This window comes from Oncorhynchus mykiss, chromosome 7, assembly GCF_013265735.2.
Source record: "Oncorhynchus mykiss isolate Arlee chromosome 7, USDA_OmykA_1.1, whole genome shotgun sequence".
NCBI classification, from domain to species: domain Eukaryota; kingdom Metazoa; phylum Chordata; class Actinopteri; order Salmoniformes; family Salmonidae; genus Oncorhynchus; species Oncorhynchus mykiss.
In genome coordinates this window covers 42939877-42958619 of record NC_048571.1, presented here as the reverse complement: position 1 = coordinate 42958619, position 18743 = coordinate 42939877, and the positions used below count along the sequence as shown (strand labels likewise).

The 18743-nt window shown below is 42.6% G+C and overlaps 1 protein-coding gene across 2 annotated transcripts; it reads left to right on the top strand.

The window, feature by feature from the left end:
* The first annotated feature begins 6343 nt into the window (after nucleotides 1-6343).
* On the top strand, nucleotides 6344-13423 carry LOC110527802 (TAR DNA-binding protein 43). Of its 2 annotated transcripts, XR_005052581.1 has the most exons (6): nucleotides 6344-7137; nucleotides 7342-7505; nucleotides 10170-10310; nucleotides 10885-11055; nucleotides 11150-12203; nucleotides 12871-13423. XR_005052581.1 is itself a non-coding variant. In XM_036983274.1 (5 exons), exons 1-5 carry the CDS (start codon nucleotides 6897-6899, stop codon nucleotides 11648-11650), a joined length of 1218 nt encoding a protein of 405 aa, XP_036839169.1. In that variant the 5' UTR covers nucleotides 6344-6896; the 3' UTR covers nucleotides 11651-13423. The 2 variants fall into 2 exon arrangements, 1 of the variants encoding a protein (XP_036839169.1); XM_036983274.1 differs by having other exon boundaries at nucleotides 11150-13423.
* Nucleotides 13424-18743: the final 5320 nt, after the last annotated feature.

The following is an 18743-nucleotide window of genomic DNA, read 5'->3' as shown; positions in this document are numbered from 1 at the left end:
AGAAGTGTGATTGACTTGGAGTTACATTGTGTTGTTTAAGTGTTCCCTTTATTTTTCTGAGCAGTGTATATACAGGAAATATTAAAGTCATATCCAATACCATATTTACATGTGCAGGAATACTATTGTGATGGAGGTACTGTAGCTATGTATAGGGGTAAGGGGACTAGGCAACAGGATATAAGATAAACAGAGTAGCAGCAGCATATGTGTAGAGTCAGTTTAAATGTATGTGCATATTAAGTGTGAGTGAGCAAATTATGGAGTTAGTGTATGTGGCACTGAGTGTGCATAGACTGCAAATATTGAAATAAAAGCTCATTAAAGATACAAGATCATCTCAGTCCATATAGCTAATTTGTTAGCTATGAATCAGTCATATTGCTTGGGGAAAGAAGTTGTGCAAGAGCCTGTTGGTGTCAGACTTGATCAACCGGTACCTTTTGCAGTGCGGCAGAAGAGAAAATAGTCTATGGCTTGGGTGGTTGGAGTCTGACGATTTTCCAGGCCTTCTTTTCACACCGCCTAATATAGAGGTCCTGGATGGCAGGGAGCTCGGGCCCAGTGATGTACTGGGCTATCTGCACAGTGCTCTGTAGCGCCATGCGATGGAGGGCGGTGCTATTGCCATACCAAGCAGTGATGCATCCAGTCAATATGCTCTCAATGGTACAGCTGTAGAACCTTTTCAGGATTTGAGGGCCGATGCCAAACTTTTTCAACCTCCTGAGGGTGAAGAGACACTACTGTGCATGTGTGTTTGGACCATTTTAAGTCTTTAGTGATTTGGACACCAAGGAACTTGAAACTGTCTACCAGCTCCACTCCTGCCCCGTTGATGTGGATAGGGGTGTGCTCGCGCTCCCTGTTTCCTGTTGTCCACGATCAACTCCTTGGTCTTGTTGACATTGACAGAGATGTTGTTGCTCTGGCACCGCACTGCCAGGTCACTGACCATGTAGGCTGACTCAACGTTGCCGATGGTCAGGCCTACCACCGTTGTGTTGTCAACGAACTTGATAATGGTGTTGGAGTCATGTGTGGCCACACAGTCGTGGGTGAACAGGGAGTACAGGGGGGGACTAAGCACACACCTCTGTGGGGCCCCTGTGTTAAGGGTCAGCGTGGTGGAGGTGATGTTGCCTACCTCACCACCTGGGGTCGGCCCATCAGAAAGCCCAGGATCCAGTTGCAGAGGGAGGTGTTCAGACCGAGAATCCTAAACTTATTGAAGAGCTTGGAGGGGACAATGGTGTTGAACGCTGAGCTATAGCCAATGAATAGCATTCTCACATAGGTATTCCTCTTATCTAGGTGGATGAGGGCAGTGTGGAGAGAAATTGAGATTGCGTCGTCTATGAATCTGTTGGGGCGGTATGCAAATTGAAGTGGGTCTAGTGTGGCTGGGATGGTAGAGTAAATGTGGGCCATAACCAGCCTCTCAAAGCACTTCATGATTACAGAAGTGTGCCACAGGGCGGTAGTAATTTTGGCATGAAGCCTTAGAATTCTTAGGAACAAGAATGATTGTGGTCATCTTAAAACGTGGGGATTACAGACTGGAACAAGGAGAGGTTGAAATTTACTGTGAATATGCCATATGGCGACCGGATCATATTTGTTTTTTCCTTGGAGGATAAAGGATTCTTTCCAGGTCATACAATTAATTATTAGAGACAGACTTCTATTTGAGCCAGGCTTCTATTTCCTTAATACACTCAGTATTTTCTCATTTACATAGTTAATTGTTTAAGCATTCATTTATGGCCATTTTGATACATTTCTTTATTTCTTGCACTGTGTTGTCATTTACACACTGTCACATTTCTTTCATTTAAGTATGCCTCTATTTCGAGATTATTATTATTTTTTTAATTCACAGAATAATTATTCTGGGCCAGTTGTGTGCAGCCCTATGGGACTCTCGATCACGGCCGGTTGTGATCGAACCCGGGTCTGTATCACAAAAAATAAACAAATATTCCCAGTCAGAGCTTGTTAATTTCCGAGTTCCTAGTTGTCTTGAACGTGACATTAATGCTCAGAGGGAGACGGCAGGGTATTCCCTTTGAGTCAGGAACCAAAACTCCTCCATAGTGACCCGTAAATGCATTCGGTCACATGACAGCTCGATCAGCTGTTCGATTTCACTTACGAGCATGTCAACTGAGCCAGGATCACAGTAAAACGGATTGAGAAGTAGGTCCCAAAATGCTCTTCCAAGCGTTGGAGGTGAGCAGTCATCACTTGTGTGGGACACTTACTGATGCTCTTTTCTGTTAGAAACATGCACAGCCAAGGGAAGGAGGCATGTTTACCTTTTGAAAGACTCCCTCCAATAAGAATGATTTCCTCTGAATTCACTGATTAGGTCACTCATCTGTAGAATGTTTTTGTATTTCCCCTGCATGCTTGCGTTCAGTTCGTTCAGTTTCCCAAATATGTCTGTTACATAGTCAAGGAGACAGATTTTATGTTCATTACACAGATAGTCAAACAAGTCTGTTTTTTAAATCCATTGTGAATGACAACAGGTCCTCTCTCAATGCGAAAAATCTTTCCAGCACTCCCCCTCGATAACCACCAAGCCTCGGTGTGAAATAGAACATGGTCTTGCTCTGATCCCATATATCCATTGTTTCAGTCTCCTGAGGGGGAATAGGTTTTTGTCGTGCCCTCTTCACGACTGTCATGGTGTGCTTGGACCATGTTAGTTTGTTGGTGATGTGGACGCCAAGGAACTTGAAGCTCTCAACCTGCTCCACTACAGCCCCGTTTAACAGTGTTTTCTGACAAAGGTATTGATGTGAGTTTTTGTGCCTTTTTTGTGCCTCTCGGTGCTAAAGTGATCTTAGAAGTAAACATTGGCTTTGAGAACTCTTTCTATCGTATCCTATTTCTGCTACATGATTTATGTTAAGTTGTGTTTTTGACGGTATGTTGGTGGAGCGCCACAGGGATGCCTCTTTCTTTTATTTTTTTCTTATTTTCTTTTAGGTACTTTTTACCCCTTTTTCTCCCCAATTGGTACTCTTGTCCCATCGCTGCAACGCCCATACAGACTCAGGAGAGGCAATGGTCGAGAGCCATGTGTCCTCCGAAACACGACCCCTCCAAGCCGCACTGCACCTTGACACATCGCTGCTTAACCCGGAAGCCAGCCACACCAATGTGACGGAGGAAACACCGTACATCTGGCGACCGTAGTCAGCGTGCATGTGTCCGGCCACCACAAGGAGTCACTAGAGCGCGATGGGACAAGGACATCCCAGCCGGCCAAACCCTCCCTTCTTACCTTGAAAGTGAGATATTTGATCACTTCTCTAGTTCGCAGAGCAATACTCTGGGCGTACTGCCAAATAATGAGTGATAGTGTGGTGTACTCCTTTGTGCAGTCAACTCGTCACTCGCATGAACCCAAACAAGACAGGTTATTTCAAAAGCAGCATTGTGCTAAACATAATGCGATCACATAAACACAAGAGATTTCCATCACAAGACATTGGAGTTCTGGATAGGTCCCTAAGACCTTTTTCCTTTTCTACTCCTCAGCCTGGTCGTCGTGCCACTGCCTCGCCACCGTGTCGCCACTCTCCGACTGACTGACCAGGCCTGCCCTTCAGAGGCAGAGTGGTGCTGTTCTATGCAATCTTATTACCATTCCAATTATATCAATACTATATCAATATCAACCATCAGACAGGGCCTGCAACCGCCTATTGCACATAGCTTGTTTGAGTTGGAGACCCCAAGTGACTTTAAAAACCGTAAAGGACTTAGGTTGATGCATCTTTACATTAGCATCTTACTTCCTGGATTACATCAAGATCTGGGCTATGCAGATGAATACGGACATTCTTGTATTGACGGAAACTTGGATCTCTGGGGACATTCTGGACTCTGATTTTAATATTGAGGGTTATAATGTGACAGACAGGGTAGAGGTGGTGTAGTGGCTATTTCCCTTTCCCAAAAATATTTGCTACCATCTTTAAGCCTTTGTCTGGGGAAGTATGTATCCACAACTGTTATAAGGGTCTACCGTCCTCCCTCGTCTAACCTTCGTGCACTTGAGGAGTTAACAGGTTTGTCTTCTTTTATTAAATCAGAAGTTATTATCCTGGGTGACCTAAATTATGTTTGGGAAATGCAAGTTTCAGACAATCTAAAAGACGTGTAATGATCTACTTCCATCACGCCAGTATCCCTGCCCATTGTAAATATGGTAATGGTACTGACCCTGTATACAGTGCATTTGGAAAGTATTCAGACCGCTTGACTTTTTCCACATTTTGTTACATTACAGCCTTAGTCTAAAATGGATGAAATTGTTTTTCCCGCCTCATCAGTTTACACACAATAACCCATAATGACAAAGCTAAAAGGTTTTTACAAAACCCTGAAATATCACATTTACATAAGTAGTCAGACCCTTCACTCAGTACTTTGTTGAAGCACCTTTGGCAGCGATTATAGCATCGAGTCTTCTTGGGTATGAAGCTACAAGCTTGGCACACCTGTATTTGGGGAGTTTCTCACATTCTGCTCTGCAGATCCTCTCAAGCTTTGTCAGGTTGAATGGGGAGCGTTGATGTACAGATATCTTCAGGTCTCTCCAGAGATTTTTGATCAGGTTCAAGTCCGGGCTCTGGCTGGGCCACTCAAGGACATTCAATGACTTGTCCCGAAGCCACACCTGCATTGTCTTGGCTGTGTGCTTAGGGTCATTGTCCTGTTGGAAGGTGAACCTTCACCCCAGTCTTAGGTCCTGAATGCTCTGGAGCAGGTTTTCATCAAGGATCTCTCTGTACTTTGCTCCCTTCATCTTTGCCTCGATTCTGACTAGTCTCCCAGTCCCTGCCACTGAAAAACAAACCCAAAGCATGATACTGCCACCATCATGTTTCACCGTAGGGATAGTGCCAGGTTTACTACAGACGTGATGCTTGGCATTCAGACCATCAGACCAGAGAATCTTGTTTCTCATGGTCTGAGAGTCTTTAGGTGCCTTTTGCCAAATTCCAAGCGGGCTGTCATATGCCTTTTACTGAGGAGAGGCTTCCGTCTGGCCACTCTACCATAAAGGCCTGATTGGTGGAGTGCTGTAGAGATGGTTGTCCTTCTGGAAGATTCTCTCATCTCCACAGAGGAATTCTAGAGCTCTGTAACAGTGACCATCGAGTTCTTGGTCACCTAGCTGACCAAGGTCCTTCTTCCCCGATTGCTTAGTTTGGCCGGGCAGCCTTGGTGGTTCCAAACTTCTTCTATTTAAGAATGATGGAGGCCACGGTGTTCTTCGGGACCTTCAATGCTGCAGAAATGTTTTGGTACCCTTCCCCAGATGTGTGCCTCAACACAATCCGGTCTTGGAGCTCTAGGACAATTCTTTCGACCTCATGGCTTGGTTTTTGCTCTGACATGCACTGTCAACTCTGGGACTTTATTTAGACAGGTGTGTGTGTCTATTAGGATGTCCCTTGGGGGTATCCGTACCTATGTAGGACATGCGAGGGTTAGGTTAATAAACAGGCTGGAGCTAGAACCTCATTGTTGCGCGTCCTTATTTTAGATCATACTACAGTGTGCCTTTCCAAATCATGTCCAATACATTTAATTTACCACAGGTGGACTCCAATGAAGTTGTAGAAACATCTCAAGGATGATCAATGGAAACAGGTGCACCTTAGCTGAATTTTGCATCTCACAGCAAAGGATCTGAATACTTATTGTTTACAAGGCCCTACTTCATAAACTTCCTATCTAACTTTGCTGTTGAAATATAGACGCCTGAGTTCCTATCGTTTTTAATGCACCATATTACTGGAACACAATTCTAAATGTAATATTGATGTTCTTGTGATGTTCGAGCAATTTAAACTATTGATTGGGGACTTATTGGTGAGGAATGTTTTTCTGGTTGATTTGTGATGTTATATTTGTGCTTCGCATGACTGTGTTTTTTTAAGGAAGAAATTAATACGTTTCTGGTTAACAACACGGAGAGATGAGCAGCAACCAGGAGTTCATGTCTGGCATGAAAGGAGGCGTTCAAGTTGACGCCTAGTTGTTCCCGGGTCCCAGTTGTCACATGAACTCATAATTAAGTTTGAAAAACTGGGTTTATCAAATCTTTACATAAGGGGGACGCCACAGTAGTTATCGACTATGCATCTCCGTGGTTATCATTTACACAAGTCCATTTTTTTTACACAAATACGTTTACCAAGATCATAGTGAAAAATGTGTAACATTTGCCTGGAAATAATAATTTATCCGTTTATGTTATTTCCTAGCTGCACAACACCCCACCCGCCTCCTTTTTACCATGATATGATCCGAGATAATGACGCACTTCCTCCATGATAATGCCATTTTGATCGGAAAGAATAGCGTGTTTATTTTCGTCGCAGGTGTGTTTGAGGTTGAATATTTGCTCTAAACGCGCAGTATTACGTGTATGCTACTTTAGAAAATATTAGTTAAGACTTAACGTTAATTATACGATTGCTCGATTTCAAATTACTTGGACGAAATTTCAACTGTTAGGACCAACACGGCACGAAACGCCGTTAGCTCACTAAAAGCTCCATTGCTAAAGCTAGGTCGTCCGGTGTAGATGACAGAGCAAGCTAACAAAGGAACACGGAGTGGGACCGAGGCAGGTTCGTTTGCTTGAAAATCTCACGAGATCTAGTTAGTCGTTTAAATACAATTTCATTTAAGCAACGTCCAACGTCTAAACTGACTTATTTTTTATAAACCGCGGTGTATTTTCGGAACTATTTTTTTTTTGTATTAATCAACTAGTCGTCGGGCATATCGAAGTGGGTAGAGAGCTAATTTTACATAGCCAGTGCAGTATTTTTGACTGAGAAAAGGCGTAATTGTAGGTACAAATGGCAGAGTTGTACATTCGTGTGGCCGAAGAAGAGAATGAGGAGCCCATGGAGATCCCTTCTGAGGACGATGGCTCTGTGTTGCTTTCTACCGTGGCAGCTCAGTTTCCTGGGGCCTGCGGCCTACGATTCAGGAGTCCTGTTTCACAGTGTATGAGAGGGGTCCGTTTGGTGGAAGGGATTCTTCATGCGCCTGAGAACGGCTGGGGCAATCTGGTCTATGTCGTCAATTATCCCAAAGGTATGTTGACTAAACTATGACATGTTTATTTTAATTAGCCACCAACTAGTGGACGTATGTAATATTTACATACTCAATTAATTATTAAAGATTGAAAGGTTCCCTAGCTATACTCATTCCACATGATGCATATCTAACTAGGCAAATGTCAGTCTTAAGGGCTACATCAAGGAATGAATGACGATCCCTACCACACTATTTCAGACAATAAAAGGAAAATGGACGAGATTGATGCCGCCTCTGCTGTGAAGATGAAGAGAGGTGACATGAAGACATCTGATCTGATTGTACTGGGGTTGCCATGGAAGACAACTGAACAGGACCTGAAAGATTACTTCAGCACCTTTGGGGAAGTCATCATGGTGCAGGTACAGTTGCAAATTTGAGATGTTGTTCTTTGCAGATGTTCCTTTTAGGTACCTTCACTATTTTTGTTCTCCCAGCTGTAAATTGGAACTGGCACTGTTTTAACCATTTTGTAAAAATAAAACAAATGCATAATCATATCGGTCTAAAATTTCAAATTCAGTTTATGCTTCAAAACCAACTTTTTAAGAGGTTTACATTTAAAAAAAAAAAAAAGTTTTCACTATATGTAATGGAATGTTGAGTAAGGTTTTGTTGGCAGAATTAACTTCTCGATGCACCCATCCCGATAACGGGATCATTTGTCAACATCCGCTGAATTGCAGAGCGCCAAATTCAATTACTAAAAATATTTAATTGTCATGAAATCACAAGTGCAATATAGCAAAACACAGCTTAGCTTGTTGTTAATCCACCTGGCGTGTCAGATTTCAAACTTTTTGACGAAAGCATGCCAAGCGTTTATGTAAGGACATCTTTCTCAGTAGACAAAACATTAAACAGCTAGCAGCCGAGTAGATTTGTCACGAAAGTCAGAAAAGCAATAAAATGTATCGTTTACCTTTGATCTTCGGATGTTTGCACTCACGAGACTCCCAGTTACACAAATGTTCCTGTTGTTCCATAAAGATTATTTTTATATTCAAAATAACGCGCCAACCATATGGAGGTATGTTCAGAAATCAACAGGCTCGAGCGGTCACGACCAGGCAGACGAAAATTCCAAATAGTATCCGTAAAGTTTGTAGAAACATGTCAAACGTTTTTTTTAAAATCAATCCTCGGGTTGTTTTTACAATATATAAGAGATAATATATCAACTGGGACTGTAGCTTCTTCAATAGGAGAGAGAGAGAAAATGTCTGCTCCAAGCTGTTGCGCATGCAAAATGCTGCTGACACCCAGCCATACAATGACGCGATGTGATCTTTCTCGCTCATTTTTCAAAATAAAAGCCTGAAACTGTCTAAAGACTGTTCACACCATGGGGAAGCCATAGGAAAATGAATCTGGTTGATATCCCTTTTCCATGGTAAAAATTGCATTGTTTAGGAGTGCAAGGGCGAATTGAGTTATTGCACATGCGCACTTCACAGAGAAGGTTCTTCGCTAACAGAAATATGCAGACACATGCTAGAACACGCCATTAGGATCTTGCTAGCTCATGCTTGGCTCTGCCTCCCTAGTTGCTTGTTCTGCCCACTGACACATTTGTTTCCATTGGAAATGATAGACTGTGGTCTCTTGGGTTAGTTGTAAAAATCTTTGCTTGTACTGTTACCTAGATAGCTGCTGGAGGTTATTGCCTGGAAGTGTCAGCTTTGGTGGCTACAGAGATTGGAGCGTCACTTGGTTGGCTAAGAAATGTGACTCACTCATTAGTTTAAGATGGCTACTCATTTACTCAAACTTGAACAACTGTTAGCATATCTCCTAGTTGTCAATCAAAATGTATTTGACGTGGATGAAATGACCACTGAGCAGGCAGGCAAGCTGTAAATCCATCCACCTGTTAAAACGTGGGTTATTATGGGACTGGGGGCTGGCTGAGCAGTGTAGCCTACTCCTCTTTGTATTCACGGTGCAACTTTGACAGAAAAAGTTGGGTTTTATCTACCATTCCCTGTGCTAGATTTTGGCTCATCTGGCTCTGGCTAACATCGCTCCGTTGTGCAGCGGCAACTGAGGGAGCGATCATGCATGTTTTTTAGTATTTTATTACTATTTTTCACCCTTTTTTTCTCCCCAATTTCGTGGTATCCAATTGGTACGGACTCGGGAGAGGCAAAGGTTGAGAGCCATGCGTCCTCTGAAACACAACCCAACCAAGCCGCACTGCTTCTTGACACAATGCCCAGCCAACGCAGAAGCCAGCCGCTCCAATGTGTTGGAGGAAACACCGTACACCTGGCGACAGTGTCAGCGTGCACTAGTGCGCGATGAGTCAATGATATCCCTGCCGGCCAAACCCTCCCTAACCCGGAAGACACTTGTGAGCCGCCCCATGGGCCTCCCGGTCGCGGCCGGCAGCGACAGAGCTTGGACTCAAACCCAGAATTTCTAGTGGCACAGCTAGCACTGCGATGCAGTGCCTTAAACCACTGCGCCACTCGGGAGGCCAGCTGTTGGTTTTTTGATTAATGTGAAGTTCTCAAAGTAAGACTGCCTTGGTATTATATATTTGCAGAAAACCATTAAGGTTTCTTGTGAATTTTGCTACTGCTTTCTAACCAAAGTCAAGTTCTTCTGCTGCATGTAAACAGTCCAGTAGTGCAACGTGAATGGCATAGGACTGTTTGGATAGCCTATTTTCATAATAGGCCTACTCTAGTTGCTTATGGCGCACTGGTCTGCGTAGAGTCGACCTGGACAACACTGACACATTTTTTAAATTCACTGCCGTGTCTATTAATTGCCCAAACGCACGGCCGCTTTCCCATTCATTTCACTCTAGAATTTTCACATACCTGACACTGTCATTTTCAAACCAGATATGTGCTCTGCTTGTTGCAAAATTATAAATGTGCCACTCTTTCCGAGGGTGTATGTGATAAGAAAACAACAAAAAAAAAAGATTTTGATGGTGCAAAATCTTGTCAGTTCCTTTTTAGTGTGCAATTCCTTGGTATGTCTGTGGTGCCTTCACTACATGCTCCTCTTCACAGGTGAAACGAGATGTGAAGACTGGAAACTCAAAGGGGTTTGGCTTTGTGAGGTTTACTGAGTATGAGACTCAAGACAAAGTGATCTCACAACGCCACATGATTGATGGAAGATGGTGTGACTGCAAACTCCCCAACTCCAAGGTAGGCGTTTTTGTTTCTGTATGGTGTGTAACGTGGATTATTAACGGCAAGAGCACTTGTTTCAGATGTGAATTCAGGTGAAAGCTATGATCCCTTATTGATGTCACTTATTCAATCCACTTCAAATCAGTGCAGTTGAAGGGGAGGAGACGGGTTAAAGAATCATTTTTAAGCCTTGAGACATGGATTGTGTGTGTGTCATTCAGAGGGTGAATGAGAAAGGCAAAAGATATGTGCCTTTGAACAGGGGTATGATGGTAGGTGCCCGGCGCACCGGTTTGTGTCAAGAACTGCAACACCGCTGGGTATTTCTCACTCTCAACACTTTCCCATGTGTGTCAAGAATGGTCCACCACCCAAAGGACATCCAGCCATCTTGACACAACTGTGGGAAGCATTGGAGTCAACATGGGCCAGCATCCCTGTGGAATGCTTTTGACACCTTGGAGGTTTCATACACTGACGAATTGAGGCTGTTTTGAGGGGGAGGGGTGCAACTCAATAATAGGAAGGTGTTCCTAATGTTTGCTATATTGTTAATGTGTGAACCTTTACATTTTATTTTGTAAAACAGCAAGGTCCAGATGAGCCCATGAGAAGCAGAAAAGTGTTTGTAGGCCGTTGCACTGAAGACTTGTCCGCTGATGAACTGCGACAGTTCTTCATGCAGTATGGTGAGGTCACTGACGTCTTCATCCCCAAGCCCTTCCGTGCCTTTGCCTTCGTCAGCTTTGCCGATGACCAGGTAGGTGCCACTGCAAATTCAAAGACCTTGTTCTATTTGCTTTCTGCTGAATTGACCCTTTTATGTCAGACTGACCCGCATGTCTTCTCTCCAGGTTGCCAGTTCCCTATGTGGAGAGGACCTGATTATTAAGGGGGTCAGCGTGCACATCTCAAATGCTGAGCCAAAACACGGCAGTAGGCAGATGACGGAGCGAGCAGGGCGGTTTGGGAACGGGTTTGGGGCTCAGGGCTTTGGTAGTAACCGCACAGGGTTAGGGACCAGCGCCAGTAGTAATATGGCTAATTTTGGGAACTTTAGTCTGAACCCTGCCATGATGGCTGCTGCTCAGGCTGCCCTACAGAGCAGTTGGGGAATGATGGGTATGTTGGCTAGTCAGCAAGGGCAAACTGCCACCTCAGGCACCACCTCCACTGGGCAGACTAACTCCACCAGGGATCAGAGCCAGGCCTACAGCACAGGCAACAGTAACTACGGCACCAACTCAGCCAGTCTAGGTTGGGGTACCGGTTCTAACGCAACAGCCAGTGGTAGTGGGTTTAGCTCAGGATTTGGCTCCAGTATGGAGTCCAAGTCTTCCGGGTGGGGTATGTGAAATAGTTTGATGGTAAGTATTGTGAGGTCTTTTTCCTAATTTATTTCTGGTGTTATGCGTATCTGATACTTAAACGCTTTTGTGAAGGCTGTTTTGTACATTTGGAGATCAAGATTTTAATTTAGAAAGTGTTTGAAATGAATTATTGTTTACCAGAGTCGTGCTACTTTTGAAGTCAAATTGATTTGTTCTTAAGTTTGTTATATCCTGACTTATTTTCAACTGGATTCTTTGATGCATGCATTGTGAGTTGTGATGTTTCTGAATGCATGAGAAATCACTGGTTCACTATCCATCTGTATATTTGACAACAATCTTGCATTGGAAAGAATCTGGTTGAAACGTAAATGTTTTAAGTGCAACTTTATTTTCAGTCTCTAGTTAAATGGAAAAGCCTTCACTACAATCTCTTCTGCAGTTCACCTCTCTTCCATTTTCCCGGGAAGAAGCTCCTCTTTGGCAGCATTCTTTGGGTGATGTCAATATCACTCTCTTCCATCTATAAATGCTTTGCCATCAAAGAACGGCTTCACTCCGCATGTTCTAAGAGACGGTGGGTGTTTAATTTTTATCCACTTTTTAATGGAAAGAACTGCGCAACTGACATTAAGAACTCGTGAGTGCGATTGAGGATGGCTTGTGGCGAAGAGTGAATCGATGAGTGAGCGAACAGAGAGAGAAAAAGAAAGCGTGAAACGGACTGGTTGTGCGATGAAAGAGCCCAATTTGACTGCTGTTGTGAGTGTGAATGGAATCTGCAGATGCTACAAGCCCCCCTCCCCCCCCCCCCCAAATGGACTTTCATTTACTAGTACTTCAAGATCTCTCTTTGCAATTTGTCACACCCTCCTGTAGTATATTGATCAAGTGCAGAAGTGGTACCCAAATGTAGTGTGGAATGTTGTGCTGAATATTTGTCTTGTATTATATAACCTACATGACCTGAGTGGTGTGTGTGTGTGGTTTCTTTCCTTGTTATTGATGCTCTCTATGTGTGAACTTTGATGTGGATGACACCTGCTGAGGACACTGGGGACGTGAGTGATGGTGTGAGAACGTGGTGTGGTTGTCAAATGTTTCCCAGTGTGTGATTCTCTGGTGTGTTTTAGATATGTCAAATGGAGGTCTCTAATAAAATGTTTGAATAGTTATATTTATTTGAATACTAGTTACTTTTGTGTCATTTGAATTGTCAAATCTAACTTAATTCACATATCTAGGGACCTTGGACACTGCTGACCGAGGTTTGCATCTGAACCCAGACCGGAGTCAGTGTCCTGAAGGATGAAGACAGAAGTCCTCACAGGCTTGAAATGGGGCCTCTTAGATTTATGCCAACTTAAAAGGAGTCAGAATTGGGTAGTAAGTTTGGATACATTTATGATCTATTCTGTCAGACATAACCAAGGTTTTTATTTTTTTCAATGGGCTTCATTTTAAATTAAAGCGAATGCATTATTTGGGCAGAGGAGTAATTTATGTCTGATGTATTCTTTGGGACATAAGACAAATAATGAACAGGTTATGTTATTTCAGACTTGCACACTGGGAAATAGTGTCCTGTCCATAAAGGATGTTATGGCATGTGTCGAAATGAAGCTAAATGGAAACACCAGTTGTCCTTTTAATAATAATTTTTTATTGAACAGATTTTTTTAGTATAACCTGTTGGGGAGATGAAGTTGGAACCGTGCTCTAAACATTTCAGCCAATGAATATATTCTCACTGTACCACTTGTTGGATGATAATTAATAAATATTTTCTACAAGTTGGTTGAGCCAGTTGATGCCCTTTAATGTGCAATATTAGTACAAGCACAGCCGTTACCTAGTAGTGTCTGCATAATTGAACCTATTCACTTAGTACTAGGGTAGCCTCTTAGCTCTAGCATGTTGTTCCTTCCTACTCAATAGCCATGTTCTTCCCTGCACTCTTATGTCTGCTCCTGGTTCGTGTTGACAAACTCTTCCCTCTTCCTTTTGTGTGAAGTTACAGGAAAGGGGAATACATTGTCAGACGACGACAGTATCGTTGCCAGGTCGTTGCACTCATCTGATGTATGAAACCTCATGGTATTGGGTTAAGTTTGCTTCTAGATGTGTAATGCTGTTGAATGAACTGTTTATTCTGTTTACAACTGACCCTGCAGAGCAGTTGATGCCAAATAGTTTCCTACCTACTTCTGAACAGCCAGAATATAACTACACTGCATAAACGAGAGCCTGGAAATCAAGTCCTTCATCTGTAGCTGGAGGATTGGCCGTCTGCATAAACACCAGATTTTAAAACATCGCTGCAAACTGTATGAAGACCTTTTACCTTGCAAAGGCCTTTGCAAAAATATCTTAAAAGATAAAGAATACTGTCAATCATCCTGAAACATACAAGCAGACTTTGTGCGTGTCTCCGTGTATAGTGGGTTCCTCTTCCTCTCTGAAAACGCAGGGTGGGGGATCCCAGCAGCGCTTCTCTTCCTTTTCTCTACATGTTCCTTCACTTTGTTTTCATTAATGATACTAACTTCTGAGAGGACATGATAGTCGATGTATGTTCATCTGACCATCTGTGTTGGAGTAATGAACTACATGTAATTCAAATAGTAATTACCCTACATTTTGAAGTAGCGTGGTGGTAGTTTAACTAAATTCAGATCTTGGCAGTGTTTCAGTAGTTCTGCCATGTAGGGGTGTAGCTAACTACTGGAACTACACAATACTTTTTTGAGAAATAAAATATGGGCGAACTAGGCAAGAATTTACTTTCAGATCTGCCTAATTCTCATTTTTTGTGTGTTTTATAGACTCAATTCCACATTCTGTCAACATTGACTCTAGAGTTATGTTCTTTGTAGACCTATGACATTTCAGATTTAGATATGATACAGTTTCACAAAGTTATTTTGTGGCCGGTGACACTGATTCTAGCTTCCCCAACACTGCTGACTATTCATCTGTGGTCATTCAGGAAAATAATTTAGGAAAGGGAGCCATTGAAGCCAGTGACTTAGGATTTCTTTCACAATGTGAAAATAATTCATTCATACAACAGAATAGTAGGCTGATACACAGCCAATGCAGTAGAGGGCGGCATGCACCTATAGCATTTGTTTGTGGACCGCCATCATACCAAAGAAGAAGAATAAGCACTTGTTAGGACAAAGCATTTTGAGTATCCCTTGCTGACTTGTGCATATGCTTGTTTGCGTCACAGAGCCCAATAAATACACAAATCCAGTTGTTAGATGCTACCCCACCCCTCCAAATCAAAACCAAACATGCATTCCATGTTGTGTTCTTACTTTGCGCACACACCTGTCTGTGTTAACACCTGTTTTTCTGAGCTAATCAGCCTCGCAGAAGCCAAGCAACAAGTGGAATGGCGCATGTGTGCGCAAACAGTGACATCCACGTTTGGCTTTCATTTGGGGGGGGGGGGGGGGGGTTCATCAGACTGTTAAATAGTCACCAGAAGCCGGCCTCCGCCCAGTACCCTGCCCTAAACCTTAGTCACTGTTACTAGCCGGCTACCACCCGGTACTTTACCCTGCACCGTAGAGACTGCTTTGCCCTATGTACATAGAGTCCTTGAACACTGGTCACTTTAATAATGTTTACATACTCTTTTAACCACTTTATATGAGCAGTGCCTTCAGAAAGTATTCACACCCTTTGACTTTTTCCACATTTTGTTGTGTTGCAGCCTGCATGTAGAATGGATTCAATTGTTTGTCACACAATACCACATAATGTCAAAGTGGAAATAGGTTTTTCTACATTTTTACAAATTAATTACATTTTTAAAAATGAAGTAAGGTCCCTCAGTCGAGCAGTGAATTTCAAACACAGATTCAACCACAAAGACCATGGAGGTTGTCCAATGCCCTGCAAAGAAGGGCACCTAGTGGTAGATGGGTAAAAAAAAGAAGAAGCAGAATATCCCTTTGAGCATGATAAAGTTATTAATTACACTTTGGATGGGGTATCAATATACCCAGTAACTACAAAGATACAGGCATCCTTCCTAACTCAGTTGCCGGAGAGGAACGAAACCGCTCAGGAATTTCACCATGAGGCCATTGGTGACTTTAAAACAGTTACAGTGTTTAATGGCTGTGATGAGAGAAAACTGAGGATGGATCAACAACGTTATAGTTACGCCACAATACTATCCTAAATCACAGAGTGAAAAGACTGTACAGAATATAAATATTCCAAAACAACCATCCTTTTTGCAATAGGGCACTAAAGTAAAACTGCACAAAATGTTGCAAAGAAATTCACTTTAAGTCCTGAATACAAAGTGTTACGTTTGGGGCAAATCCAACACAACACATCACTGAGTACCACTCTTCATATTTTCAAGCATGGTAGTGGCCGCATCATGTTATGGGTATGCTTGTCATCGGCAAGGACTAGGGATTTTTTTTAGGATAAAAATAAATGGAATAGAGCTAAGCACAGGCAAAATCCTAGAGGAAAACCTGGTTCAGTCTGCTTTCCAACAGACACTGGGAGACAAATTCATGTTTCAGCAGGACAATAACCTAAAATACAAGGCCAAATATACACTGGAGTTGCTTACCAATATGACATTGAATGTTCCTGAGTTACAGCTACAGCCTAGTTACATTTCTGACTTAAGTTGGCTTGAAAATCTATGGCAAGACTTGAAAATGTCTGTCTAGCAATGATCAACAACCAGCTTGACAGACCTTGAAGAATTACAAAATAACAATGTGTAAATATTGTACAATCCAGGTGTGCAAAGTTCTTAGAGACTTACCCAGAAAGACTCACAGCTGTAATCGCTGCCAAAGGCGATTCCGACATTTATTGACTCAGGGGGTTGAATATTTATATAATCAAGGTATATTAGTGTTTTATTTAACATTTTCAAGAAATTATTAAATTGTTTGGACAACACTATTTGTACATGATAAAGTTGATATTTTCCAGTGATGAAGACATGGATGGATGTCTCATGGTAGGGTGGGGTTAGCCCTTGATCATGACTTTCAGTTCCATTACATTTCACAAAAACTGTTAATACACACCTTTATAAGGTTAGGGGGTCCCACACTGACATATTTCCATGTTACAGCGCTTGTTTATGGAAAACAGAAGGAAGACAGAGTGGACTATCTGTGCTAAATTGCTATCTGCATCTCTGAACACCGGAGACAGACACAAACGTGTTGTCACTGATAAATACTATCGGCTGCAAATGTGTTACACAGGATGCTTGTTTTGGAATATTTGTATTCTGTACAGGCTTCCTTCATTTCACTCTGTCATTTGGGGTTAGTATTGTGGAGTAACTACAGTGTTAATCTGTCCTCAGTTTTCTCCTATCACAGCTATTAAACTCTGTAATGGTTTTAAAGTCACCATTTGCCTCATGGTGAACTCCCTGAGCGGTTTCCTTCCTCTCCAGCAACTAAGTTAGGAAGGACACCTGTATATTTGTAGTAATGATACATCATCCAAAGTGTAATTAATAACTTCACCATGTTCAAAGGGATATTCAATGTCTGCTTTGTTTATTTTTACCCATCTACCAATAGGTGCCCTTCTTTGCAAGGCATTGGAAAATGTCCCTGGTCTTTGTGGTTGAACCTGTGTTTGAAATTCACTGCTTGACCGAGGGACCTTAAACATAATTGTATGTGTGGGGCCCAGAGATGAGGTAGTCATTCAAAAATCACGTTAAACACAATTGTTGCACACAGAGTGAGTCCATGCAACTTATTATGTGACTTGTTTGGCAAATGTTTACCCATTAACTTATTTAGGCTTGCCATAATAAAGGGTTTGAATATTTATTGACTCCAAACATAATTCTACTTTGACATTATGGGGTATTGTGTGTAGGCCAGTGACACAAAGTCTCATTTAAATTCAGGCTGATATATATATATATATATATATATATATATATATATATTACCGTTCAACAGTTTGGGGTCACTTAGAAATGTCCTTGTTTATGAAAGCATTTTTTGTCCATTAAAATAACATTCAATTGATCAGAAATACAAAACACCAGTCTCAACGTCAACAGTGAAGAGGTGACTCCGGGATGCTGGCCTTCTAGGCAAACTTGCAAAGAAAACTGGCCAATAAAAAGAAAAGATTAAGATGGGCAAAAGAACACAGACACTGGACAGAGGAACTCTGCCTAGAAGGCCAGCATCCCAGAGTCGCCTCTTCACTGTTGACGTTGAGACTGGTGTTTTGCGGGTACTATTTTGTGTAGCTGCCAGTTGAGGACTTGTGCGGCATCTGTTTCTCAAACTAGACACTCTAATGTATTTGTCCTCTTGCTCAGTTGTGCACCGGGGCCACACACTGGTGTACATATATATATCAGTGTTTATCAATGCAAGTAGCTAATGACAAATGTTGCGCCAGGAGTTATTTTTCTTCTTCCTCTTCTTTGGGATTGGTTTGGTGGATCGCATCCAACTTTTAAGGTGCATACACAGTCAAGGCATACCTACATTAAATTCTCTTCATTAGTCCTGTTCCTCTAAGAAAGTGAAATAAAGCCCTAGACACCACTTCCCTCCCCTTTCCTCCCCCCACTACACCACCCCAACCCCAACCCCGTCCAGCCTCTAACCCTTCCACACAATCACTCCCTATCCACGTCATACAGTTCACAAAATATCAACACATGCTCCACCGTTTCCTCCACTAAACACTCATCACACAGACCTGTTTCATGCCTCCCTATAATCCACAACGTGGCATTCAAACCTGTGAACCCAAACTGTAGTCTACTCCACACAACTTCCTCACCCCTACATCCCATACCCCTAACCTCTTCCTTTACTGTGCATGTGATAAAATTGCCTCCCCTTCTACTAGCATCCTACTTTCCTTGCCAAAGATCGAGCCCTTTTGCCCGGATCAAGGACTTGACTTCCCTGCGGCTCAGCGGGACCTGAATATCTACCCCCTCTCTCCTCACAGCACTGTTAGCCACCACATCTGCCTTCTCATTACCCTCCACACCCACATGGGAGGGAAGCTTACCACCACTCCCATCAACTCCACAAACACGTCTCCCCTATCCGACCTGCCCGTCTTC

Excerpts from the sequence above, each read along its gene's own strand:
- LOC110527802 (XM_036983274.1), top strand. The coding sequence starts at position 6,897 with ATGGCAGAGTTGTACATTCGTGTGGCCGAAGAAGAGAATGAGGAGCCC. Across the intron at positions 7,138-7,341 it reads TGTCGTCAATTATCCCAAAG|ACAATAAAAGGAAAATGGAC; the intron begins GTATGTTGACTA and ends ACACTATTTCAG. Across the intron at positions 7,506-10,169 it reads GGGAAGTCATCATGGTGCAG|GTGAAACGAGATGTGAAGAC; the intron begins GTACAGTTGCAA and ends TCCTCTTCACAG.